The 27,580-nt window shown below is 43.7% G+C and overlaps 1 protein-coding gene across 1 annotated transcript in view; it reads left to right on the top strand.

Annotated features, from left to right (window-relative positions):
- Fbxo15 (F-box protein 15) overlaps positions 1–27,580 on the top strand; it is a 34,427-nt gene that overhangs the window by 416 nt on the left and 6,431 nt on the right. Inside the window, exons 2-8 of the mRNA XM_051202060.1 lie at positions 4,023–4,130; positions 5,561–5,665; positions 7,646–7,888; positions 8,590–8,799; positions 11,699–11,825; positions 14,188–14,270; positions 15,192–15,337. Of these exons, the coding sequence (XP_051058017.1) occupies positions 4,023–4,130; positions 5,561–5,665; positions 7,646–7,888; positions 8,590–8,799; positions 11,699–11,825; positions 14,188–14,270; positions 15,192–15,337 (1,022 nt within the window). The remainder of the gene's footprint in view (positions 1–4,022; positions 4,131–5,560; positions 5,666–7,645; positions 7,889–8,589; positions 8,800–11,698; positions 11,826–14,187; positions 14,271–15,191; positions 15,338–27,580) is intronic.

Here is a 27,580-nt window from a genome sequence, read left to right as displayed (position 1 = left end):
CTGCCTCCTTTTAGAAGAGTCTTTACCGGTTTATTCTTCAGCTACATCCGAACGATGTATTCTGTACCAGGGAGTGTATTTAGCGCTTTAAAATTCATTGCATCCTAAATTTATAAGAATAGCAAGGGTATTTTATTACAGACTTTTTTTTTTTTTTTTTTAACGCTTTTCTAAAACGGCATTTCCATCTTATAGCCAATAAATTGTGTTGTAATTGACCCATCTTTTTAGTGAGGCATGAAACAGTGCACCTTATAATTACATTCGGTGGAGTTTGTATTAGGGTCAGTCTGCAAAGCGAGTGATGCTCACTAGCAGGTTGGAGGGTATCTGAAACAACACCAAGTCACAGTCCGCAGACCCCCAATTTTAGGAAGTACTTCCACTGAGTGCTCCCAGTGGATCCTCAGTGTTTCTTGGAAATGCCTAGAAGCTGCTTCTTTGAGCAGTGTATACCACACATACATCAGTTACCGGTACCCCCACACTATTTAAGGTGCAAAACAGAGTAGTACACATTGCCCATTTCTCATTCACCAATGATAACCACCTCAAGGTCAACCTGGCTCCCAAGATATATTTGGATTAACATTAAAAAAAAAAAAAAAAAAAATGTGATTAGAAGCAAAAAAAAAAAAAAAAAAAAAAAAAAAAGCTGTAAGCTGACATACACAGTCTATACCAAATGGGCCATAAACACAATGCCAACTCTCAAGTCCAAGCACGTCCTCAGTTGACTGGCCAGTGCTGTGGCCTGTTACCTTTGGCCAGGATAGTATACCACGATGTGTGTGTACCAGTAACCATCAACTCCTCCACAAGCCTCCAGTTTGCCGTTCCTCTAGGCTCCTGAGCAGCCTCAGAATGGGGCTTCTCTCCCCTAGATAGCAAGGAGCAGAGTGGCTGGCACACAGGAAGGTCCCCACAAAAAGTAGCTGTAGTCTGCACCCTGTTAGCCTGGAATGAGAGGTTGGATAAACTCCCCCAGAGCCTGGAGGGTAACAGCACACACAGTAGAAACTGCAGACCGCATGAGCCTCTACACTCTAGCTTGAGCAAATGAAGCCCAGTGTGCATTTCATCTCATCTGACTGCAGCTACCAGACATTTGTTCTCAGTCTGATTCTGGACAGCAGAAAGGGAAGGAAGAGAGGGTAAGAGGCGTATATCTGAAAAGCCTGAGACTGTTACCGTAGTCCCTCTAATCAGAAAACCCTAACTCTATCATACCTTTTTATACTTCTGTTGAAACTTTGTGTTTAAATGAAGGTGTTTACAGCAGAAAAGCTTCAAGCCTGTTTACCTGGCCCTCACACAAAAATTCAGAAGCAAAGAATAATGCCTAGGTATTATTAGTTTCCTAGGATCAGCCTAACAATGAACTGCAAAACGCAGGGTTTCCAAAACCAGAAATATATTGGGAGCCAGGTGGTGGTAGTGAATGCTTTTAATCCTCACCTGGGAGGCAGAGGAAAGCTGATCTCTGCGAAGTTAAAGCTAATCTGGTCTACAGAACAAGTTCCAGGACAGGCTCTAAAGCTATACAGAGAAACCCTGTCTTGAAAAACAAAAACAAACAAACAAACAAAACAAAACAACACAATAAACAAAAAGCCAAAACCCCCAAAGCAAAATAATAATAAAAAAACAAAAAGCAAAACAAACAAACAAACAAACAAAACCCAAACCAAACCAACAACAAACTATTGAATTGCTGGTGACCCGCAGAGGTCAGGACTTGAGAATGGTAGATGTAGCAGGACATAAAAAGATGTGCCAGACAGCAGTATGAATCTTTTTCCTGGGCCTCTGGGAATATGTTATTTGTTAGTGTGTTCGGGAGGCAGTCTACAGGAGAGAATATGTGCATTTCTCTCCTCACAGGACCCCAGAGTTTATTTTTATATCTTAAAACAATGAGTACATCGATCTATATTTGCATTTCAAAAATATCTAAAATGTGACTTTTTCCAACATGAACCAAGACATCCTTGAAAAGTCATAATCATATATATAATTCAGTGATCACAGATCCTGGAGCAAGTAGACAAAGTTTAACTAAGCCGATGAGGAAAGGCCTATAACTTCCTCGTGGTCACTTTTGCCAGATGATTTTGAATCCAAAGGGCCAATTCTTATAATAAGCAAAGCAAAAATTCATATCAAATTGTACTATAATCTATTTTAAGCCTATATATATATATATCCTTATTTATATATCAAGTATAATTTCTGCAACATTACTATTTTATTTTTATAATCTTCTAATGATCAACATAATGTAAAGTCATACTTTTTTGATTCTGAGTTCCCAAATTTGCAGTTTATCTATAAAAGCATTATATATGTATGTGTGTGTGTGTGTGTGTGTGTGTGTGTGTGTGTGTGTATAGACACACACACACATATATATTTCAAATATGTAGTTTTATAATTTTCAGTAAGTTTATTCATTTTAATTTTTTCCCCAAACCATGTCAGACCATCAAATTTTTGAGGGCTAAAGGGAACCAGTCAGTGAATACAAAGACCACCATACAGTTGGTTTTAGTCTTAAGTAACAAAACTAAACAAGGAAGTGGGGCTGTATCCACTAAACCAGAAACTGGAGCTCTGTCATGCAGTTTCTTTAGCCAAGCAACAACAATGCAGTCTCAAATGATTTGAAATTACTTGTCATTATTCTTATAAAGTGTATATTGACATATATATATATATATATATATACATACACCATGGCTGTGTAGAGGTTTGATCCAAGAAGTCTAAGGTTTCATACATACATTAAGCACTGAATGAAAACTAAGTACATTCTCACCCCCTCCCCCCACACACACACACTTCTTTTCAATATAAACAAACCCTGTTGTGGTAAGTCAAGTATAAACTTACCTAAAAAGCGTTATGATATTGATAACAGTGTCTTGCCACTGCATATTTTTTTTTTTTTCAATCAAGAGAGGCCATACTGGCTGCTGAGATGGCCCAGGGTTTTAGAGTGGGTATTGTACATACAGAGAACTCAAGTTTGGTTCCTAGCACCTACACCAGGCAGCTGACAACTGCCCGAATTTCAGTTCCAGAGCCTAGGGTCCCTGGCACATATCAGCACCTGTACTTAGGTGCCTGAAACCACACACGCACACGCACACACACACACACCCCAGACATAGCTCTACATACACAAATAATTAAAAAAATTGAAAAGATAGAAAATAAACAGGACTATCTATGTAAGAGAACAAATAAAAATTGTATGGTATATAAACTTAAACCTATCAGGAACAAAACGTGCTAAGGCTTCCTGCTCACCATGTTACAGAGAAGCTGACCTCTGAATATATCTGAATATGGTTAGATTTAATTGTCAGCTTGACATATCCTAAAACCACCTGAGAAGGGAATCTCAGATCAGATTGGCCTCAGGGCATGGCTATGAGCGACTGTCTTGACAGTTGGTTGATGGAGGAGGGCCCAGCCCATTGTGGGGTCCCCAGTCACTGGGCATATGGTCCTGGGATGTGCAAAGCCGGGTAAGGGTGAGGCTGTGCACGAGCCGCCAAGCAGCGTTGCTCCATGGATTGTACTGCCAAGCTCCTGTTTAGGTGCCTGCTCTCTCACTGATGGACTCCAGCCTGTGACAAGCCCCTTCTCTAAACTGTTTTTGGGTGGAGCGTTTTGTTGCAGCAGTATAGTGAACCTGGAACGGCATTTTTATCGTTTTCCCTTTGTTTCTCCTAGGCGCATTTGGAGTGCCCCTCTCGTAGGCTGGCAGTGTGTCATGAGCACAGGCACTGCTTTAGTGTAGGCTTTATGTTTATTTTCCTACTGCACACTTGATTTGAACCCTTCCGTTCCCCTCCATCCCTCTACTCTTTTCCCCTTCTCTCTTTACTTCAGAGATGCAGTTTCTTTCACATTGAACAATCTCCGGAGTTTATTGGTTCTTTATTGTATGGGGCAGCAGGAGATCCACCCCATTTGGTAATTATGTAACCCGAGTTTCTCACTTTTACTTTTAGGAAGGGTGCTGGGGTTAAATTTGCTAGAGGCCCGCCCGTCTTAAAGCAGTATACCAGGCATGGCCAACACAAGGAGAAGTCTCCCATCTGTCTTGTATGCCTGGACAGGTACGCAGCCTGCCTCTCAGGGGGAAGGGGGTGTGAGTGTGGGGAGGGGGTGTGAGTGTGGGGGAGGGGTGTGAGTGTGGGGGGAGGGGGTGTGAGTGTGGGGGAGGGGTGGGCTGGACAGGTATGTAGCCTGCCTCTCAAGGGGGGGTGTGAGTGTGGGGGAGGGGGTGGGCTGGACAGGTACGTAGCCTGCCTCTCAGGGGGGAGGGGGTGTGAGTGTGGGGGAGGGGATGTGAGTGTGGGGGAGGGGGTGTGAGTGTGGGAGGGGTGGGCTGGACAGGTACGTAGCCTGCCTCTCAGGGGGGAGGGGGGTGTGAGTGTGTGGGGGGTGGGCTTTAGGCAAGGGTTTTTAGAGAGCATTATGGTGTAGCATATACCAAGTTGCTATTTTGAGCTTTCTAAGAATAAGATTGTGTAGGAAGAATGTACAACACAGAGAGTTTGACATGAGTCATGAGCCTGTCACTATTATCCCTATTAGACTAGTTTTATGAAACTAAACTTCTAAAGGTGACAAGTACATTGAATTTTCCTTCTATTAAATTGTTCTTCCTAATTATTCACTCCTCAGTAGACAAAGACCCATGGGAAAACAAAAGAAGAGCATGCTTCTTCTGAAGTTGCACAAGCCAGGAGCCTATGGGATTTTTTTTTTTTTTTTTTTTTTTTTTAGATCAGTGGTTTGGAACTCTTCGTCACAGAGAGATCTTTGCCTTGACCATTGGAACCGAAATGCATTCATTCTTTAAAAAACATTGTGAACTGATGTTAACGTGCCTATAGATGTGTGTTGTAACACCATTATGGGATACATTGATGTAACTAGCATACCTTGGAATTCTGCCATGTTGGTGTTTTCATGGACAGACATGCAAAGCCTGGAGACCCTGTGCATAGCAAAACTAATTCACAATTGGACATTTAACCCTGTGTCATACTTAGTCCAGTCAACAGTACCATATTTTATGTGCATATTTTAGTATGTTTTTACACATAGAAGTAATTAAGGACTCCAGTTACATTTAAAACCCTTTAATCTGGGAACAGGATCTGTCACACAATAATCTGACGCTGTACCAGATGCTGAGGGACACATGGTGAGCCTTTACATGTATTTCCTAGAAGCTGTTGGCCTAGTGAGGGATATTTTTTTTTTAAGTGAAAAATCTTAAATTGGAGTGCATGCTGTCAAGAAAATGAGTGAATTCCATACTGCAGAATTATAAAATCAGGTGACATTGAAGATGGAAAGTGAAGGTTGAGATTAAAGAGCTTGGAGAAGACTGTACTGGAGTGGGAACACAGAGGTGCAGAGGCAGGGTTTCTGTAGGAGAGACCCTGGGTAGCCAGCGTGTTGGGAAAGGCACAGACTCCCATGTTCTGGGAGAGTCAGTTGGTTAGCTTGTCTGATTGTCTCCCTCCTCTCTCAGAATGCCCACCGAAGTCTTGCTGAATATATTTTCCTACTTGGATGCTGTGAGCTTGCTGTGCACGGGATGTGTGAGCAGACGCCTTTATCACTTGGCCAGTGACAAGTAAGGAGACTACCGTGTCTGTCTGTTATATGTGAGGATAGAAGTTTTGAAAATCAGTAGGCATTTTAGCCACTTCCTAAAAAATTAAGAGAATTAATCTTAATACTTATTATTTTCGGACAATAGCATGTCTAATGCTGTATGTAGTCATGTATTTTCAAGCATTTGCATTTATGAGTGTAAGATATGGAATATTCTTTGCATCTGCTGAAGATAAAGCCTATTCCTATTGGGTCTGTAGAATAAAACTTTGGTGTGGGTTCAGGGGTCCAGGGCGTGATAGATTCATTCCCTCACAGAGCTTTTCACCTGGTCCTGGGTTCTTGGGCCGGTGGTTTGCTCCCTGCTGGTGGTCATGCAGACCATTGAGAAAGAAGTGACAGGGATCCCTGTTAAATTGACTTAGCTCTTCCTCCCAAATCTTCCAATCAGATATCCTTGCTATATGTGGACAGTGAGCGGGGAGAGAGAGCCAGCGTGTGCAGACCTTCTCTTGGGGACCAGGGAGTTCCCTCAGTTAGGATCTGGAGCATCTATGAATTAAGAGAAGCCACTGCTTCTATTTTTCATTGTGATCTTGGCCTGCACCTAGAACTTCATCTTGTGTAGAGAGAGATAGAGTCTGCCTAGTATCTACTGAGCGTTTTGTACCCACTTCTTGGCCTTTTGGGGTTCTCTTACTCAGTATCAAAGACCATGCAAATACTGATTCTGTGTCGAATCTGCAGGTTGCAAACTTGCAGATTGCTAGGAAAAGCATCCAGAAAAAGGAATGCAGTTTTGATTTGGGAGATAAGGGTTTGGAGAATGACAGATAGGCTGCAGTGTTTGTGTTCTTGGAGCATGGTAGGCAGGAAACATTCTCAGACACTAGTCCATGGAAGACAGTGTCACAGTCAGCTGGGAAAATGCAAAACTTTGGATTCCCATTCTGCGTTTGTGAAGATTTTAATTCAGTGCATTGGAAGATTATAATTGAGTGGTCTAGAATCCATATTTTAACAGTTCTTCCAGGTCATAGTAAGGAAAACTCTAGTCCTGAAATGACTGGTCTGCCACATCCTTGATGCTCTTGTGTTCGCCCTTGGCGTGAGGAGCCCACAGGACATCCTCCGATGTCATTACGGCTGTGCTCCCCTGTCCCCTGTTCCCACACTCCAAAGGGAACATGCATGGCTCTAGTAGAGAAGGCAGCGTCTTGTCTTTTAATTTTAAAAGGTGCAAGAAATTACTTTGTGAGATAGTATATATTTTATCTGTATCAACTAGTGGATAGCATTTGGCAATAATTTTGGAATGAATGTAGATCATCTTTAGGTCATTACAATGTGTGTGTATATGCACCAGTCTAGACTGCAGTTATTGTCATCTGTTACACATTGGGATAGAAACAGTAGTTACCTCATGTGTGTATTGGAAGTACTAAGTGAGTTTATGTATGTGAATTGCTTAAGTAGCAATTGGCATTTGTGCTCAGGAAAACCTAATGGTTGCTGTTATATTTTAATGACTTTACTATTTTATGTTTTTTGAAATTGGGGCATGTTCACTGTTAGAAATTTAAAGATAGGAAGCAAAATGAATGTATGATGTATTACTCATCGTTGTGTATTTGTGTATAGTGCTTATGTATGTTCATACCCACAATAAGACCAAAGTCACCCTTTGTATACACCTGTGATTTTTTTTTCTAAGATTGAACTCCTACTCGGTTATTTTGCAGAAAGAATATTTGGATGATCCCACATAACATGAAATTCTTAACTTAAACCTTACTCTAGAATAGGCTTTTGCCTTTTTTTATGTGCTTTTGGGGATAGTGGGTCTAAAACATTTCATTCCAGACTGTGGCCCACTGTACCCATGGAGACAGGCATAAATTATTCACAGAATTGGCCTATTTGAATTAAAAATTATTGTGTGTCTCTCATGTGATACATTGCCTCCAGATTGCTGTATTTTATCATCCCTTTCTTCCAGTCTTATTTGGATCAAAATCTACTCAGCTGCCTTCTCACCGAGAAGGCCACACTGGAAAGTCAATTCAGTGGAGGAGACAGCTACGTCTGTGAGTCTCCTGTCAGTTGAGGATAAAGAAGCTGGGCACTGGAAGAAAGAATATATTACGAAGCAGATCTCGTGTGTGAAAGAAGCATTAGCCCAAATTGTCAAACCTGTCAACTCCTACACAGGTCTTCCTGTGAAAATAAAAGAGGCTCTCAGGTGTGTATAGGCTGCCGATAGTCATGCTCCTGGACAGGACCACGGAATCTTCTGGTTTCTAACCGGATGTTGTCATATTTAGGTGTTTTAGATATATAGTGGATAGGCAGGTTTTATCCTATTTTATTTTTTTATGTAGCTTGCAGGCCTAAGGATTGAAGGTAGACCCTTACACACGCTAGGGAAATGGGTACCACGAGCTGCACTCCTGGACTAGATGAGCAGTTCATGTTACAGGGGATTGTCTCTGATTGGCTTTTCTTTATGTGGGTTTTTGTGTCTATTAATATATATTTTGATATTGGCTTCATTTATATAAACAGAAGAAACAGCCTCATGATGTGGAGTAGAGCCAGGGTGTTGAAGGTGTCTTTCCATTGTCTGAACTGCCAGTCATGGAAAGTCACAGATACTCAGGGAGGACTTGCTGGAGGTGAAGAGGCTTGAAAGGTGCTGTGGGTGAAATGAAAGCATGTCAGGAGGGTGCCAACGATGGAAATGATATAGGAGGTGTGTGCGTGTGTGTGTGTGTGTGCGTGTGTACATGCGTGTGTGCATGAATGTGTGTGTGTGTGCACATTTGTGTGTGTCTGCGTGCGTGTGTGCAAATATGCATGGGTATGTGCGTGCATGTGTGCGCGTGCTTGTGTGTATAGAGTTCTTTCTTTGAAAGCATTTTGAGCTTGCTTTTCTTCCTCTAGAGTTTTCGGCCTACATTTTGCAATTATATTAAGAGAAAAGAGTGGAAAAGAACACATCGTGCAGCACGTTGATCTTTCCTTCAATGACACATCTGTCACCGTTGTGTGGTATGACAAAAATTGGCCACATCTGACCACGTTGTCCACCCTGGAGCTGTGTGGTGTGACGCCAGTTTTTGCTGACCGGTATAAACCCTTTGACCCCCGTGGGTAAGTACTAATTCAGCAGCACATTGGGGAGGACTCCCGGGACCGGAGTGTTAATAGTCATTCCTCTGTAACTCACAAATACCACTAGTGGGTGTCCATTTGACTGAAAGTCAGAGACCTCCCGGTCATTCTGCATTGCTGTGGAACAGAAGACACCGTGCTTGTCACATTGAGGTCCATGTTAAAATGTCTTGAATCTTCTAATAGTAAAGTTTTTTTTTAGATGGCGTGTGGCTGGCTTTTCTACATTTTTACTTTTAGCTGTTTTAATAAGCAATACAAAATTAACATGTTCTTCATTAGTTATATATTAATTTTAGTTTACTTTATAAATGCAATTATCACTTATTTTGTGTGTTTCTTTTTTTCTCTTGAATTTACTAACATGTGACCATGTGCACTTGATTCTGCATTCACCTTCCCATCTGTACACTGGTGGGATGCTGATGTCCTTTAAGGTGATGATGAAGAGACTTAGCTGTGAAGTCCATAGGTCAGATGAGTGCTCATACAGAACACATAGCCTGCTGTTGGGTGGCTTTGCCCCAAGTCCATGCACACCGAAAGGCTCACAGCTGCTTCCCCCAGCAAATCCCACCCCACCAGTGAGCATGTCCTGTGATAGCGGGACTGCAGCAGGGTTGGATGCTCACGGGCCACGCAGGCTAGCGAGTTTTGTATCAGATCTGTTGCGGTATACGGTCATGTTTCTTCGACGTAACTGTCATGCTGCTGTCTGCCCCAACCCGTTGATTTTGCAGCAGTGTTCTCTGCATCGATTTTGTGACCGTCTTGGCTTACTGTGGTTCTTCCCATGGGCCCCTCTCTTCTCTGTCCCTGTGAAGGATGGTGTTGTCTCAGGGTTGCCCTGGGGTGGGCCTGCTCTCGGCCCCTCTGAGGCGCCAGCTCAGTCACTGCTTAGTGATCTTATTCAGACCTCTCACTGCTCCCCGTGCGTGCTTGGCATGTTCTGAAAACATCAGTGTAAAACAGGGATGATTTCCCCCAATTAGATTACTAGATAAATTTTGACAACACAGTTAATTTGGACAAATCTGAAATTTGTATGACGAACTTCCAAGTTTTTCTAATATAGTAGGTAAGTTGTTACATTCTGAAATTATGTTTGGACTCTATAAACTACACTGTTTTGATCTGTTACTTTGTATATCAGGGATCATTGTTTTTAGGTACTGGTACAAATTAATTAACATTAGTTAAAATATCTCGGAAGACTATGGGTTACAGATTACATGTTACGTTGAATTGTAGAAGTCACAAGTATGTGTGTTTCCAGAAATTGCCACCAAGGCCAGGTATACTAGTTACTACATGGTGATGAATGCTGGGATTCATTGGGGGAATGAATCTAGTGTAATTAATGTCCACTTAAACTCTGGACTAGCCTTTCACTGGCAGTGGTAAGCAGAGCTGAAGGTGTGTCTCAGCAATGTGCTTTGGTGGGCCTCTCTCCACAGTTTGTAGGCCAGTGACTTCAGCCTGAGGGGGACAGGTCTTTGCTGTGTCTTTGTGAGAGCCAGGAGAGACTGTACCTTCTTCACTTAAGCTTGCATTGTTTCTGTTGTGAAGTGTTTCTGGGAATATCAAAAGTGCTCATGGTGTTATTTTCAGGTAGTTTCCCTGTAGCTTAGACCTTTCTAGATGGACTCTGTGGTCAGTTCATGTACCCCATGCGCCCTCCAAGTTTGTGGGGATGATTGTATAATGTTCCCAGAGGCCCCAGTGGCTGTGGCTGTGGCTCGTAAAGCTAAGGTGGATGGGTTTTGATTGTCCCCGGAGTCTGTTGGGTATTTGGGTAGCTATACGCGAGACTGCTTCCCAGCTGTGGTGCATTGAAGAGGAAGGCGAGAGGCTTTCTGCCCTCTCCACCAGCTGCCTCTTTCTGTCTTGACCATGGCTACAACAATGGTTGGCAGCTACTGAGCATCGGTAGATGTGTTGTGCTATTGTGGTATTTTTTCTTTGAATTGTCTGGCCTTCCCTGCGAGCAGTGTTCTCAATTGTTGGGACCCAGTCTGTGATGCTGTGATGTCATTGTCAGCTGGAGCTGAGGTTTCTTGAGATTATACTTAGGTCACCGGCCCTGTGTTCACCATGCTCCAGCCATATTCCTCACGTGCTGAGTCTGCCACCCAGTTACTGTGCTCAGCATCACATTCCGTATGAACACAGTGCTAGAGCCTGCCCACGAGAGCTGCAGTTCGGGTGTGCTGCCTCACAGCCCTCCTCTGCTTTGGAGCAGTGCCCCTCCCACATGACCCTGCCTTGTTTCCTCAGAATCTGTAGTGTTTATCACCTGTAATCTGAGTACCAGTTCCCGGAAGTTAATTCCACGTGCTGTAGGGACTGTGGCCTGAGGCTCTGTTGACCAGCCACTGAGACCTCAGCTCCTCTCCCAATTTCCGTAGCCACACTCATTGTCTGCCCTGCATTGTGCCTGTAGATACCAGTCCCTGTGGAGGGTGGGATAGAGTGAAGGCTTCTCCTACACAGCTGGGTATTTACTGTTGGGCACTGACACTGAGAATCCTGTGTGGCTCTCTCACAAAAGCACTCATGACTTCAGCTTAGGTTTGCTTTTCATGTTTCAGTTTTCACTGTTGTTTCTCAGATCCACCTGATAAAAACTTTGGGGAAGCCACATCTGCTCTCAGAGGAAGAGCAAGAGGGTGGAGACGAAAAACACAGTAGGGTAAGAGACTTGGTGTGTTCGCCTCTTAGTTGTACAAAGTTCCATAATTATGTCACTCGGTTTGAGCATGTTAGTGTGTATAGATTGCTCTTCAAAGTATTTTTAGTTACACTAATGAGTCTTGACAAGAAGACATATTGGAAAGTTCACATCCCTCTCTCTTCTCTCTTGGCATGGTGTTCCAAGACCACGATGGCTGTCTTTAATTGCAAAGTATGATCTGAGTCACTTAAGCAAGGCTGCCATGGTTGGCTGTGATAGACTTGTCCGGGCGTTCTGTCTAAATCCTGGACTCCTGGTGGGGCTATGGCAGGTAAGATGGAGTTCGTACACAGACCGTGTCACCCCTTCACAGTCCTGTGTTTGCACACTGACATACTTAAGATCATGCACAGAGTATGTAGTTCCCCTTCACAGTCCCGTGTTTGTACACTGACATATGTAAGATGGAGTTCATGGACAGCCTATGCCGCTTGTGCAGTCATTTCTAAGACAGATTGTCTGACAGTAAACTTACTGATGTTCTGACTCTTACCCCTCTCCTGCAGTGTTCCCTGGGCTGTAGATGCGAGAGGTGTGATGTAAATGTTTCCATTGGGATTGAGCTCCAGACCACCATTGTGTCCAGCTGTGGGTTTTTGTAATGGTCTCTGTTTGCTGTAAAGGGAAGCATGCTTGATGAGGGGTGGTAGCTACATTTAGTTATGGTTGTCAGGATAAGATTGAGAATGTCGTAGGGAATTATGCTGGTCTCGCAGCAGATTCTTTTGTGAGGCCCAGGACCCTGCTAGCCCTAAGAAGGTGGCCAGGTTTCTGTGCAGGCAGCGTTTCCCTGCTGTGGATGGGCCTTGGTTTCTGTGCAGGCAGCGTTTCCCTGCTGTGGATGGGCCTTGGTTTCTGTGCAGGCAGCGTTTCCCTCTGGGGATGGGCCTTGGTTTCTGTGCGCCCCCTCTGTGGTGGGCCTGGTCGGCGGCGCTTTCCCTCTGTGGATGGGCTTTGGTGTAAGTCCAGTTTGGTGCCACCTGCATGTGAGTTCCACTTGCTCGCACCTTTATAAACACCTTACGGTGCTGGTCATTGCTGTGATTTGTAGATGCTGCAGCTGAGTACGACTGTTAGCATCTCTTCCTTGGCAGCTTGCATAGTATTTTCTGGCACCACAGAAGCTAGATCACAGGTAAGAGGCTTTGAGGTCAGGTCAGCTGGGATCACCCGAGCCATTCTGAACCCTGTGTGTGTCTTAAGTGTGCAGTGTATTCAGTAGTAGGGGTTTATAAACTTGAGAGGCAAGCAAGGCAACGGCGATAGTCTATAGTGACTTATATCTCCTTGACCAACCGTTCAAAAGAAGGGTTCTAATGGGGTCAAATCTGGACAGTCATTCAGTACATTGCAGGAAAGTGTGCTTCATCTCTGCGTCCACACTTGTTTAGTTTTGTGGCTTTGGCTCTAGGCTCTCTAATGAGAGCATTTCACAGGTTGGTGAGAGTAGCGTTGTGCCTCTGTGGACAGTGATGGGGCGAATCACGTGTCAGTTTTCTGCAGCATCATCCTCTTGCATTTTTTACCAGCTGGCCGAGGCGGTCATTATTCCTTTCCTTTTTGCCCTGTGTGTGTGTGCTTAGAGGATGAAGCAGCAGTTTGCTCATGCATTTTATGACTTAAAAGTTTTGGATCCTTTTTGTTCTAGAATTATGAGGACTGTCTGAACTGTTCAGAGAATGGTCCCTTCAGGCTTATTATTCAGGAATAGCTACAGCAGTAAGCATAAGTTCCCCCACAGCCACATCTTCTGCCAGTTGAGCCGCTGGGCAGGTGAAGAAGTGAAATTAGTCATTTCTACTGCATCTGCCCAACTGAGCAGTTGTTTGGAAAAGGAGCATGGTTCTAGTTTGATCTCTGTTGCTGTGATAAACAGCACGACCAAAAGAAGCTTGGGTGAGGAAAGGGTTTATTTATTTCATCTTACAATCCATCATTGAGGGAAATCAGAGCAGGAAGTCAAGTCGGGTACTAGGCAGCAGGAGCTGTGGTTACTGTCTGGCCTCTGCTCAGCCGGCTGTCGTAGACAGTCGAGAACCTCATGCCTAGAGATGCTGGCCCTCCTCCATCAATTAGAAATCAAGAAAATGGCTCACGGGCAGGTCACATCCAAACAGTACCTCAGTTGGGAACCTTGGATATTTCTAGGATGTATCAAGTTGACAGCTGAAGCTGTCAGAACATTATCCAGTGATGCTCAGTATTTGTGAAGTTTTCCAGACATCTGCAGGTCCTTATCAGATTGTCTTTATCTTCGAAAAGAGTTTTAAATTATGCCTTTCTTTTTCTTACACACACACACACACACACACCACACACACACACACACACACACATGCACACATGCACACGTACACCGGAAGTATACATGTAAATGGCATGGAAATCATTGTATGCAATAGAACATTTTGCTATCTCACAAGTGTAGGACATTAATTCTTTTGGAACTACATTTCTGCATATTGAGTGAATCATGGTCCAGCTCTCAGTATTGTATGCAGGCCTTTTGGTAACACCTTGTTAGCAATAACAAAGCATGTATCTTCAAGATGATAAATGGATTTTAAAAATGAACTTGTGAAAAATTAAAATACGTCTACTGAAAACTATGTTCTTTGAAATTGACTTTTCAGAAGGATGATGGACTGGCTTTTGTCATGGCAAATCTTCATTTTCATCGCCTTGTGGAGAGAAGCACATTAGGCTCAACCATGCTGTACGTATCTGTATGTGGGTGAATTGGAGTTTTGTATGGTAAGGATAGAGGGTTAGAAGGCAGTTCCATCTTAAAATTCTTACAGTAGCTGTAAAAGTATTCTGTAGCCGGTAGACACAAGACAACAGATCTGACTGACCACTCAGCAATGTGTTATTATTGCTAACATAATTGTGTTATTTATGAATATGTATCTGCTCGATTTATTCTAGTGTAAGGATTTTATACCTGGTAGAGTATTATAAAGGCAGGAGTGCTCTGTTCTGATAGCATGTCTCCCTTCTCCCCTAAGTTATCATACTTAATAATGTGAAGTTTTGAACTTTGAAACGTGCAGGCCTTTGTCCCTCTCGTCAACTCTGTTCTGTCTCTGTGAGCATCTTCTAATCTGTCAGCCTGTGGTTAGGTGCGGAGGAATGTTTTCTGTCTTCCTGCAGCTTTCCCCTTGGTCCTTCCCTTATTCACTTTTTTAGTATTTGTACAGCTTCTGGGTGCTTTTAAGTATGTTGCCTTCTGTGGTGAGGTTTTCCTTAACTGAAACAATTGGTTGGTTCTAGCTTGAGTCTTTTCCTGACTCCCTGGCCTGTGGGTCTGTGTTGGTGGCCCTGTCTTTGGCCACTGAGAACAGAGGGCGGGTGGCCTTCGTAGACCTCCTCGTGTGGGGTAGATCTCCATCACAGTCGCTGTGCTGGTCTGACGGCTGCCCATGGGACCGTATCTGTGCCGATTGTTTTAGAAGTTGGTGAGCACAACACGGAACAGATCTTTGCGGTTCACGGCGTGGAGGTTATCAGGGTGCCCGTAGCATGCCATTGGTGGGAGGTAGTGTTTTGCACAGATAATAATTTTTAGGAGTATGATCCAGGCAGGTATTGTGTCTGTGATGCTGACAGATTTGTGTATGTCTGGATTTGCTTTCAGCCCTTATGTGCCGCCGCATCCTCAGGGTCCCTTTGTGGACGACAGCCCGGACTATGGGCTGCAAGGCTACCAGCTGCACATCGACATGCATGGCGGCGGGACTTTCTACCTGTGCAGCACGCTCTACACTCTCTTCTCCAGCAAAGGTGACGTGACGCTAACTTTGTTTCCAGGATTGGTGGGTGGCAGAGAGGAGGAACCACTCATATCCAGGTTATGAGTCACCTTCCTGCTGGTCCTTTACAGCCTGTCAGCCCGGCTGTGCTCCCTGGCCCTTGTCTGCTTAGGACTTGTGAAGCTCTGTCCCTGTCCCTGTCCCCACACTCCCTCAGCTCTACAGGAGGCTTGCCTCCTCTTTTCTGCCAGTATTCCCGGCTGTTTTCCGTGACTTCCAAGTCTTCCCTCTCCCCTGGAATTTGGTAAATGTGGCTACAGGGTGAATGCTACAGCCTTGCAGGGTGAGACTAAAGAGAAAACAGTTTTTCTCATATTTGCACTACCTCAGGGTTTACCATTTGCCACACTCTCCAGAACTGAGAAACGGGCCGGGGCAAGCTCAAGCTCAGATCGCATGCCCTGCTCTGGTCCACCTGCCTGTTTCCTTTTGGGATTGTTTTATGAATTCTTAAACTTGAGTGTGCTGTAGATCTGCTTTTGGTGAGTGTATTTTACAGAGGGGAATGTAACTTCAATCTGTATCATGTTACAAGGCATGCCCTGTCAGGCTGTCCTGCAGTAATGCATGCAGGACAGATTCAGGGCATCAATGCGCCCCCTCTTCATGCCGTTCCACTAAGAGTCAGGAGAGGGAGCTGCTGCCATCAGAGTCTAATGTCTTTTAAAAGTACGAATGGCTCGTCCTTTACAGTGTTTGAGTAACTCTCTTGGGACCCTGTGGTGTATTTAGTAAATTTCAGCTATGTCATTGCAGTTCAGGATGACAGAACTTTATCCCTATTTTTTTTTTTTAAACTCTTTGTCCCCATCAAGGATGAAATGTTTTATCATCATCATGTCCCTGGAATTTAGGTTGCTCTATGCGCCATCCATCCTCACCGAGACACGAGAAGCCTGGCCTGGCACTAATGAGACAGCCTCAGTGGAAACACTGTGGCCTCACAGAGTCATGGCCAGCCTGTTTGGTCCTTCATTAACAGATAGTGACAGAATTCAAGGATGCGCCATCCCGGGAATAGACAAAACCCTTGCATTTAAACAGTGAGGCCCAGAGCTTGCTGAGCTAGGTCCTTATACACAGTACACACTGAGAAGTGACACCAGGTACACTTGGGTGATTTTCTGGAGTGCCAAGGGAGAAACATGTGACAGTTGGTCACGGGTTCTAGACTAGCATGTATTCAATATCTAGATTACTGTAGCAGGGGGAGGGTTCGGTGAACTAGAACACACACCGACAGAGCCCGAGCCTGGTTATTTTGTAGGGCTGCTTGTACAGTCATGTGTGCACCAGTTTCATCCGTCAATTGATTGACATTGTTTGTTTAAAACTCTCAATGGGAACTGTAAAAACGTGCAGAACCGACTCTGAAATACATTTGGAGGGGTTAGGATGTAGCTCAGCGGTAGAGCTCCTGCCTACCGTAAGAGCTCAGGCTCCATTTCCAGCAGCGCAGATGGACAGGTAGGTGGGTTGTAGATGGGTCGGTAAGTAGGTAATAGATGAGGGAGTTTGTGGGAAAATGAGTAGAGGGATGGCTGTAACACTTGGATTTAAAATGTTGATTTTAAATGAGTATTGGAATCTTTTCTGTGCACGCCGTGTGTCCAGGCCTTAGACAACGATTAGATAATAATCAGGGAGTCGGGACAACACGTAAGAAATAGACTGTTGCCATGACCCCTGGCCCTTGTGTGGTCCTTGCTGCTGCCGTCTGTCTCCCTTCTGCCGCAGGGAGCCACCATTCTGTACTGAGCTAATGGCTCCCTTTCTCTTTTTGAACTTGCTTGTCTTGTGAACTGATAACAGCAAACAGACCCTCACTCATCGATGTTAAAGACACATGAGATCACTGAAGAGGTGAGACCAGAGCGGGCCGGGTACCGCTGCCTGTCTTTAGAACCCAGAGCCGGGTACCGCTCCCCGTCTTTAGAACCCAGAGCCGGGTACCGCTGCCCGTCTTTAGAACCCAGAGCCGCCCTTCTCTTCTAAGCCACCGAGTTATAGCTGATAAACATACTTACAGAAGCATAGCTACCACGTTTTACCTAAGTATAACCTGGCACATCTTTATATCTAGGTGTATCCTCATCCTGTAGAATATATTATTTTTTGAAAGTTTTGGTATAGAATGGATTGTGTAGAATAATTTGCAAATAACCAGCAAAAAGGGTTTCTAGAGTTGAATATATAGGGGATGCAAATCCTCAAAGTGTTTATTAATATATTCATTTCAGAGGGAAAAGTTCTAATGAAGTATTCGGAATAAGTTCTGAGAGCCTGATGAAGGCTGCCTCTTGGTCACAATTTTTTCACTTTGTAAATCATTTCATGTATTTTGCTAAAGGTTCTTTGAAGATTCTGTTTTTCAACACAGGCTGCTAAAAGCAAATCAGAACTCTCTAGTGGCTCTTGATGCTTGGGGTGAGATTCTTGCATCACAGTGGGTGAGGGTAACTGTGGAGTTGGCTCAGTGATGACTGCTCTGGGGTAGGCATGGCCTCACTTCTCATGAAACAGCCTACAGATTGTCCATGCCTAGCCTTGCCATTGTCACCCACTTTAGATGCAAACAGATGCTGCTAGGCTGTTCATTCCTGTCTGTTGTGGATCCAGCTCCGAGCCATGAACACCAATCCGGATTTGCTGTCCTCTCTTTACTGCTCTTTTAGATGAATGTGTGTTCTATTCTGCAAGGTCAGGAGGTATGTTAAGTCGTATGATTTCATGTGCCCGGTTCTAGACAGTACTGCCCATAGTAAGGAACTGTTTGGGATAGGTTTTGCTACCTCTCAGCTCGACTTGGTATGCACTCACAATGATTTCAGTCATTTCTTCTTTCTCTCTCTCTCTCTTTTTTTTTTTTTTGACTACTTTTCTATGGAGCTTACTCAAACATACTCATCTAAGGAACTGGAAAGCTGCCTTTCTTTGAGGTTATGCTGGTGTGTTTGTGCTCTTCTGTGTGTGCATGTGGGGGGCAGTGGTCAGTGCTGAGTGTTCTCTCCATTGCCCTCTGCCTCATTTTCTGAGATGGTCTCAGTGATTGATCGGACTGACTGGGAGTCCTTTCTCCATCTCCCAGTGGCTTTGCAGATGCATGATGCTGCTGGGATCTGGACGAAGGCTTCCACAGCAAGCACTACCCCCTGACCATTTCCCCAGAACTCTTTCAGATTTTATGTGCTTTGTTACTTTGACAAGTCGTTGCTGTATTGAAGTTTAAGGGATTTATATAATCTGTTTTCAAAGAAAAAAAATTTATGATCCCTAGAACGCCACATAATTGATGACTATTTCTTTGTGAATTCCTATTGAAATTAAGTACTAGGGACGATAAGTGAGGGTGTATTTTGCTGTCTGAATTCAATTTATAGGAGGTAAGAGAGAAAGAGGGATGGATAATAGCACAGGAAATACTTCCAGAATGATTTGTAATGTTGGTGAGTTTATAAAAGTGCCCTATGGGTTTTCCTTTGTGAAGTTTTTCCCTTCCTTCCTTCCTTCCTTCCTTCCTTCCTTCCTTCCTTCCTCCCTCCCTCCCTCCCTCCCTCCCTCCCTTCCTTCCTTCCTTCCTTTTTTCCTTCCTTCCTCCCTCCCTCCCTCCCTCCCTTCCTTCCTTCCTTTTTTCCTTCCTTCCTTCCTTCCTTTTTTCCTTCCTTCCCTCCCTTCTTCCTTGCTTCCTCCTTCTCTCTCCCCCCTCCCTCCCTGCCTCCTTCCCTCCCTCTCTCCCTCACTCCCTCACTCCCCCCCCCCATCCCCGAAAGGCAGCTAGACTGACATGAGTCATGATTAGTTCTAAGCTCATTGACACACCAGGACAATCCACAGTCCTTTGGATATTGCTGTATTAGTGGATAAAATCAACAAAGAGGAAAGGTGTTTGGAGTGAAGTGCAGTGGAAACCACACAATGCCTAGAGTTTTCAGGGTCTCACAGTACATGTTCCTCCAGGACTGTGCAGAGCCGACAAGATCTCACTAGAGAGTCTAGTGTTTATGGAGGCTGCTGTCTAGGTCCCCGTGACCTACACCTGGTGTACTTCCAGACTCCTACTAGGAAAGAATGCTCAGTATAAACCACACAGCACAGGCTATAGACACCGTAAGGAGCCTTGCCCGTTAGGTGGAGGGGCTCTCCTGAATCCCAAATTCCTGGATTATCAAACACTGTCCCTTTGAGCAGACCTTGTGAAGAACAGATAGACTCCAGCATGCTGTATTATTCTTTTTTACACTACTCTCCATTAACATTTTGATTAGGTTATGGTACAGCCTGGTGAAGAGAGGGGATAGTCCAGTTGTGTCTTTGGAGTGTAAATTGAGCTTGCCAAAGGGCCTGATCAGCAATGAAGAGGATAAAGGAATGTCTACTTATTTGATCTTAGTATCAAGCCAATTATTACCAATTTTGAGAAGCAGGAGAAAGGTTCTGCCCGGCATCGTATATTGTAGCCTTTTATCAGCATTGAGAGGAGTAGTTAGAATAAAGCACAGAGAAGCGATGATTGTAATAGTAAAGTTTGCAGCTCCTGGCTTTTGACTTTTAAGAAGTATGCCTTTCTTTTTGGAGCACTTTTAGGTCCATAGCAAAACTGAGAGGAAGGCAATATGGAACCATCCCATTCTGATACGTTCTGCCTCCCCTTTCCATATGCCTTCCCAGAGAAGAACACTAGTTACAACTGATGCCCACATGTCAACATGCTATTATAGCCTAAAGACCATAGTGTACACGAGAGTCACTTCTGTTAGCGTTTTATGGGTTTGGGCGAATTTAATGGTGTGCATCTGCTGTTAAGTATTATACACAGTCATTTTGTTTGTGCTTTTGCCCTCACCTTTCCTCCATCTCTGCCAATCACTAGTCTGTTTACTGTCTGCACAGTTTGTGCTTTCTACAAAGACCTCATACGGAATTCACACACATGGAATCATGAAATGCATACACTTCAGATTGAATTCTTTCAGTTAGACACATGTAAGGTTTTTTTTCTTCTGATTTTTCATAGTGTGATAGTTCATCCTTTGTTAGTACTGTTTGGATGTGCTAGCTTTTTCATTAATCTACTGAAGGAAGTAATTTCTATGTCAAAGTCTGGTAAACTTTGATTAAAATTCCTATAAATTTGTGCATGTAGTATAGACATTTTCAACTTAGCACAATTACTGTCATAAGGAAATTGCTTTAGGTAGGCTCCAGAGGGTTAACCACCCCCCCAAAAAAAAAGAAAATCTCAGACTTGAGTTATTTCACTTAATTGCCCACCAGCCTAGATAAGACATGTTGGTAGCAAGGAAGTTGAGGAGTCAAGCTGGAAGTTCTGCCCAAGCTGCTGAGGCATATAAGGCGTCAGTGATCCTACAAGCTGTAATGACAACGTGCACGGCAAGATGTGCCCACTCACGTGGTGGTGGCATGACTTATGTGCGTAGCCAACAGCTCTCCTATTGGATTTGAGGTCTGATCCACAGGAGGGAATGCCTACCTGGTGCTGTAAACCCTGAGGCCAGAGGAGACCGTTGGCTCTTGTCAGATGAATTGACACGGCACTAAACTACATTCTAAGTGTCTGTGTTTATACTCAGGTAATTACTGCTCTTATCTTTAATTGGAAAAGCTTCTCTTTGTGAACAGTGGTGAGTGCACAGGCTCGTGCCGCTCAGGGTGCTTAGACAAGTGACAGTTGTGTACCCTAAACAACACTTTTACTCCGTGGTCTCGGAGTCTGACGCTGTGGAAAACAGAATGAAAAGAATGTAAGAATCAGGTAAGGAAAGCGCGAGAGCGAAGCACCGCCTCCAGGGCGTGGCAGCTGCTGTCAGTGTCCCCTGGCAGCTGTGGCGGCTTGTCCTGGACCTGCACACCACTGGGGGCACCAGCCAGTCGTGGACTTCGGTGAGGAGCCTGTGACGCCCTCCCACTCCATGCTGAACTGTTGGCTACTGATGGAGGCTGGATGAGGATGGCTCGTATTTTCAGTTGTCTACTCGTTGCTGAGCCCAGCGGCTGTCGTGGGTGTTTCCAAACCTAGTAACGTGTCTGCTCCTGGTTACGGTAAACTCAGTGGGTCACAAAACAAAAAGACATGGACACGGGAAAGGAACTTGTGAAGAGGAAGAGGAGACAGGCTTGGTTAGAGAGGGAGACACAGGGAGGATGGTGGTGAGAATAAACAGTGAGTGTGTGTGTGTGTGTATGCAAGTATGCATGTAGTTGTCAAAGAACAAAAGGGATCAATAAAAGAAAATGAAAGAAATTGCCCAAGTGTCTTCCAAAATGGCTGTGGCGCTTTGTATCCCCAGAGGCAGTAAGGTGGTTCTTGTGGCTCGGGTCTTTGTCAGCATTTGGGGGAGTCAGTTCAGAGTGTTTTGCATCTTCTACATTGATACCATCTGTGAACAAAGGTTTTTACTTCTTTCTTTGCAGTTAGGGTAGGTACCCTTTGCTATAGTTTGGATCTGGGATCTTTCCTGTAGTCCCCATGTGTTAAAAGCTTGGTTCTGCCATTGCTGTAGAGAAATGCTGTAAACTTTAGGAGGGGACCCAGTGGGGGACACTGCATTCACTGTAGGCATGCCCTTGGTTTAGTAGGGTGGTAGCCTGTCTGGCCGTGAGGTGAGTTGTCTTGCTGTACTATGTGCTGCTGTTACGATGCAGGGGCCACCGATCATGAACTGAAACCTTCAAAAGTAGTGGTGAAGATAACCCTTCTTTATAAACTCGTGTTTCATATAGCCCTCGATAGGTACATTGATAGAAATCCCATCATTTTATATTTCCTGCCCTTGTCTCACTACAGTATCTCAGACTTCCAGCACAGCCCTGCAAGGTAGCAATGTGAAGACACATCCTTTGTTTCTCAGATATTAGTGGGAGAGCTTTGGGTTTCTCCCCATAACTGTGATGTTAACTATAATTTTTAAAATAGCTATTCTTTATCAGTTTCCTTTCTCTTCATAACTTATTCAGGGTTTTCCTTTTGGTCATGAATGGGTGGTACCATGTGTTTTTATTTGTTTATAGAACACATTAGAAGTATTCACGTCTTTTGGAAGAGAGTTTAGAAAATTGGTATCATTTCTTAGAAATTTTCCAGTGAAATAATTTTACCTTATTCTTTTTGAAGATTGGTAATTATTGGCTCAGTTCCTTGATAGTGCCTGTCCTTGTCAGATTATCTTCTCATCTAAAATTTTGGCAGATAATGTTTCTCAAGGAATGAAGCACTTCACTTAGGTTATCAGATTTGCTCATAGTATTCCTTTACTGCCCTCTCAATGTTCCTTCACGTTTGTACCGATGTCCCATTTTTCATGCCTGATAACTATGTAATTTATGTTCACTCTTGTTTTCTTAGTTTGGCTAGATGTATTGATTTTATTTTTAAGGAACCTTTGGTTCATTTGATTTTCCTCTAGTGATTTCACTGAATTTTATTATTTCTCTTCTGCTGCTTATTTTGGAGTTAATTCACTCTTTTGTGGCCTTCTAGGATGTAAAACGTGAATAGTTTGCAGGTGGTTCTTGCTTTTCTAGTGTGAGATTTAGTGCTGTCACACAAAGCCCTTCTTTATCTCATGCCACACACTTTGGTAAGTTGTTATGAGGTTTGATCTTCATTGTTGGCCTGACTGTATTTAGAATCACTGTGGACAGTGAGACACATCTCTAGATGTGTCTTCAAGGGCTCATCTGACCGACTGTCGGTGAGTGACACTGTCCAGGTGCTGCAGGCCTGGGCAGGATAAAGGGGAATAGAAGGAGGCCAGCGTAATGCAGGCAGTACCCTTCCTCTGCTTCCTTGCGGAAGTGTGACCTATTCCTCTCTACTTCATACCCCCTTTCCATGTTGATCATGGGAATCCTTAAATTCATCAAAATCATCAAATCAGGAGCCAAAATGAACCTTTCTTCTCTTATAGCTTATTCCTGTATTTTTCACAACATTGAGAAAAGCTATATGTTTGTATCATTTAATTTAAAATACTTTCAGATTTCTCTTAATAATTGTTATCTGATCTTTGTATTATTTGAAGTTGTTTGATCACCATGATATGTTAAAAAATTTTCCAGCTGACTTTATTGTACTGTTTTCTACTTTAATCCATTGTCATTTAGCAGAAGACACCTTATGATCTGGAGTCCTCTGCATTTGTTAAACTATGGTTTTGTGGCCAACAATGCAGTGTTTTTTGCTGAGTGTTCTGTGTAAGCTTGAGAAAAGTGTGTACTCTGTTGTGAATTCTCTCACAACAACTTACCAAAGTGTGTGTATGACATGAGCCCAAAGTCATGCGTGGCGTGACAGTACTAAATTACACCCTAGAAAACTGTTTCAGTTTCTGTATACTAGAAGGCCGCAGAAGAGTGAATTGATTCCTGAGTTACATGAAACAGCCTTGAGCTTAACTGTGTCCATACGGATTTCTTCCTGCTGGGTCTGTCTGCTTTTGATGGAGAGGTGTTGAAGTCTCCACTCCCATCAGTAGATTGTTTACCTCTCCTTGCAGTTCTGTTTGCTCACATCATTGGTGCGGTTCTGTTCATTACACGTTGAGGATGGTTGATTCTTTGAGCACTTTATCACTGCCTAATAATTCCTCGTTATCTCTGCCCCTCTATACTGCGTGTTTCCCCCACCTCTTAGCTCTCCTCCACTAACTACTTCGTCTGTTATTGGTGGCTATAGTTGATATTTCCCATTCCCTGGACAGATTGGGTTGTGCTAAAACTGTGGTTGTTTTCCTGCTGGGAGAGTAGTTTTTGTTGTTTTGATTTTCTCCGCTATTGACTGTAAAAAGTGGCAAGGCTCCTGGAGATGGCAGCCTGTTCTTGCTCATGATGGCGTTCCTCTGGAGATGGCTCAGACCTGCCCACCCTTCTCCAGCAGTGTGTCAGTTTCTGCTCAGGTCTCTGAGCAGTAGTAAGAGCTTCTTGTATTCAGCTCTGATGCCTTGTGCGCTCCCATTTGTTTTCAAGTTGTAGAGACAATGTTTTGCTCTGAGTCCACTCTCCTTGCTCATCTAGCAGGAGTTTACTTTTCATTTTGTTCAGGCTTAGTTGTTCTTGGGGAAGAATGGTGTCTTCTGAAGCTAATGCTGAACTAGAAACCAGAATATCTTTTTATTCCAAGATTTAAGAATCTGTAGACATTTGTAAACATAAATAAATAAATAAATAAATAAATAAACAAACCCCCAAAGACAACTGTCCTTAATAATTGGTCCATTTTCAAATTCATAACACTCTCTCTGCAGAAATTACTTGGGAAATGTTGTTCTCTGTTAGGGTTGCCCGGGTAATTGCTCAGTCTTCCAGTTGGGCATGGAGCTCTGTTGTCATCATTGTGGTCTGAAGAATCTCTAATGGCTTGGGAGATAAAAACGGTACGTCCGTTTAACTGAGGTTTGTGATCCTCGTAGTAACCACACTTCAGACTCTGGGAGGGGCAGGTCCCTTGACCACCGTCTCTTCTGTTCATGCAAACCGTTTACCATTGTGTGGATGGCAGAGCCTATTGGAAGGAGGTGATACTTTGTAGTCTATTTTCATGTTTCTTTTCTATGCTTCATTCCATTATTTTGAATGTTGTGACTTGTATGCATATACTTCCTACAAATAGTTCTTCCATTTTTGTCTTTTGCCTTTTGATTTTGTACATATAGATATCTCAAAAGTTTTCAATCACATGTGAAGTCTTAAAATATTTCTTCTAAAATTGTTTTATGTAGAACATCCTACTTTCTAAAATGAGATATACTCTCACCTTATTTCCTGTAGGTTAATTACTTCTCTTCAGCCCTTACTATTTTCTCTCTGGGTGATTGCCTTGGGTAGGGGAGCAGGTAGTTCAGACTTAATTATTGTGTTATGAAAATGTATAAAAATTAGTGGTTTATTATTACCTATGTATGCTTTTAATACTTATGCAATTATTTATACATGTATTCACTTGGCTAGAGTACCAAGTATCTTACGGGATTTTATCAGAGTCCTGTTGGATTTGAGCATCTAGAAGGAATTAAGGTTTTATTAAGCTTGAATCTAGGGTCTTGGTCATACGGAGTGGAGTGATGTGTGCACGCCCAGCTCAAACGTGCTTCATTTGGATTTTGAATTTTGACCCATATCTTTATGTGGGTTTCACTTTACCGTCCATATTAGGGTTCTCTAAAGGAGCAGAGTGGCTAGAATAGAGTCATTAGATTGGCTTCCAGATGTGCACGGGTGGTCCAGCAATACCTGTTTCACACTGAAGAGGCCAAGAGTCCAGTAGTTGAGCCCATGAAGCTGAGTTTTCAGCAGTTGCTGGAGAAGCACTCTGATCTCCAGGCAAGCTTTATTTGTGAGATCACAAACGAAATATCACCACAATGCTTCCTGTTAAGATACTGACTACTCTGAACATTTGGGCTTAGTAAGACACTGCACACAGCTTTAAAAAATCCAGAGGTCATCAAGGTACAGATTCCTGTGACAAGGGGGGACAACAGCAGCTGAAAGTGAATTCTTTTGAAGGGTTTTTTCCTTTCTACATCTTGTGCATATATCATATTACCTTATTTTTGTGGCTGTGATCCTAAAAATAGGTGGCTTTTTCATTACCTCTCTCCCTGATATTAATTGCTTGCTATGTTTCTAGGTCAGATTGTACTCTGTAAGCATTTATCATGACACGTGAGTCACTGGAAGCAGTGTTGTCCTTTCTGGGTGGTGATTATTTAGAAACTTCAGCAGGCACTGGACTGCACTATCTTCACTAGGAGTCTGTTCTGTATTTCTCGTGACTCCTGAGAAGTAAGCATTACCCGTGACGGCTGCCCGTGTTGCAGCCTCACTATGGAGCAGCTGTCTGGTTTGTGGGGCTGTGGAACCATCACAAATGCCCACAGTAGGGCATTACAAGTCCAGCCCTTCCAGACTGGGCAGGCTGTGCCCATGCAGTCCTCATGCTGCCCAGGCCCAGGCTGAAGACAGGCCACCCTCTGAGGCCCATTTCTGCTGCTCTGGCTACTGCTCCAGATTAACCTCAATCAGACTTTTATCCACCCTTGGCTGGTGATTTGAATTATTTGAAGTATGATTGTTGTCAAGGAAATGTATTTAAGTTAGATGGTCTAGATAGTAAAACATTTTGTAAGGGAATTATAGAAATAGAATCTATTATGTAAAACAAGTAATTTGGGAAACGGAGGTGCAAAAAAATGTAAATGATAGTTTCTAGTTTTCCCTTGGTGTGTTTACTTTTTACACCAAGATCTTTGATCTTTAGGAAACTGAGCTTGGAGCCTCTTCTTGACCGTCTGTGCTGGGATCCCACTTTCTGTACTCCTAACTGAGCATCTGGGTCTCCTCTCTTTCTGGTCTTTGGTCTTTCCTGGCTTCACTCTCGTGACTTCGCAGCCCAGTGACTCCTTTCCCATCTCACACTCTGTGTGGCATGACAGGAGACCACTGCTCGCGCTCTGCCTCCACAGCATGGGCCTGCATTTGTGGCCTTGAGTCAGCCTCTCACCTAGGACTGTCACACTCAAGTTGTCACTCATTTTTGCTACTTAGAAATCTTCCAGTCAATTGCGTAAAGACCCCTAGGTTTTCAGTGGCAGCTTTTCATACCCACCGCCAGCACCCCCATCCTTACGCCATGCCGCCCTCCAACCCCACCCTTACGCCATGCCGCCCTCCAACCCCACCCTTACTCCATGCCGCCCTCCAACCCCACCCTTACGCCATGCCGCCCTCCAACCCCACCCTTACGCCATGCCGCCCTGCCAATCTCCTGCTGTCCTTGGCCATTGCGTCACTTGTCACAGCTTTTTTCGGTATGTGTTTTTCCTGTTGCAGAGGAAAAGCTGTCCCACTTCTTTCCAAAATGAACTTTCAAATTTCTAAATATACCCACTCCTGCCTGCTCTGGCGCCTTTATTCAGCCGTTTGTCTCTTGTCTCTTTCATCTTCTCAAATCTGCTCCACTGTCAGCTCTTCTACTTACAAATTCATCTTTGCTTTCCATGTCAAAATTATTTTAGAAGAAAAAACCCAAATTCTGTATCAAGTGAGTTTTTTTTATTAAATTTTTATTAAAAGCTATAAAAACCACAGCCTACTACGCCCGTTCATCGCATTGAAAAGTTCCGACGTTCATCCTAGCTCAAGTGTGCTTTGATGCAGGCCCATTGTAGGACAGGATGTGTCTAGACAGCACACA

This window comes from Phodopus roborovskii, unplaced genomic scaffold (genome assembly GCF_943737965.1).
Source record: "Phodopus roborovskii unplaced genomic scaffold, PHOROB, whole genome shotgun sequence".
NCBI classification, from domain to species: domain Eukaryota; kingdom Metazoa; phylum Chordata; class Mammalia; order Rodentia; family Cricetidae; genus Phodopus; species Phodopus roborovskii.
This window is presented reverse-complemented; position numbering and strand designations above follow the sequence as displayed.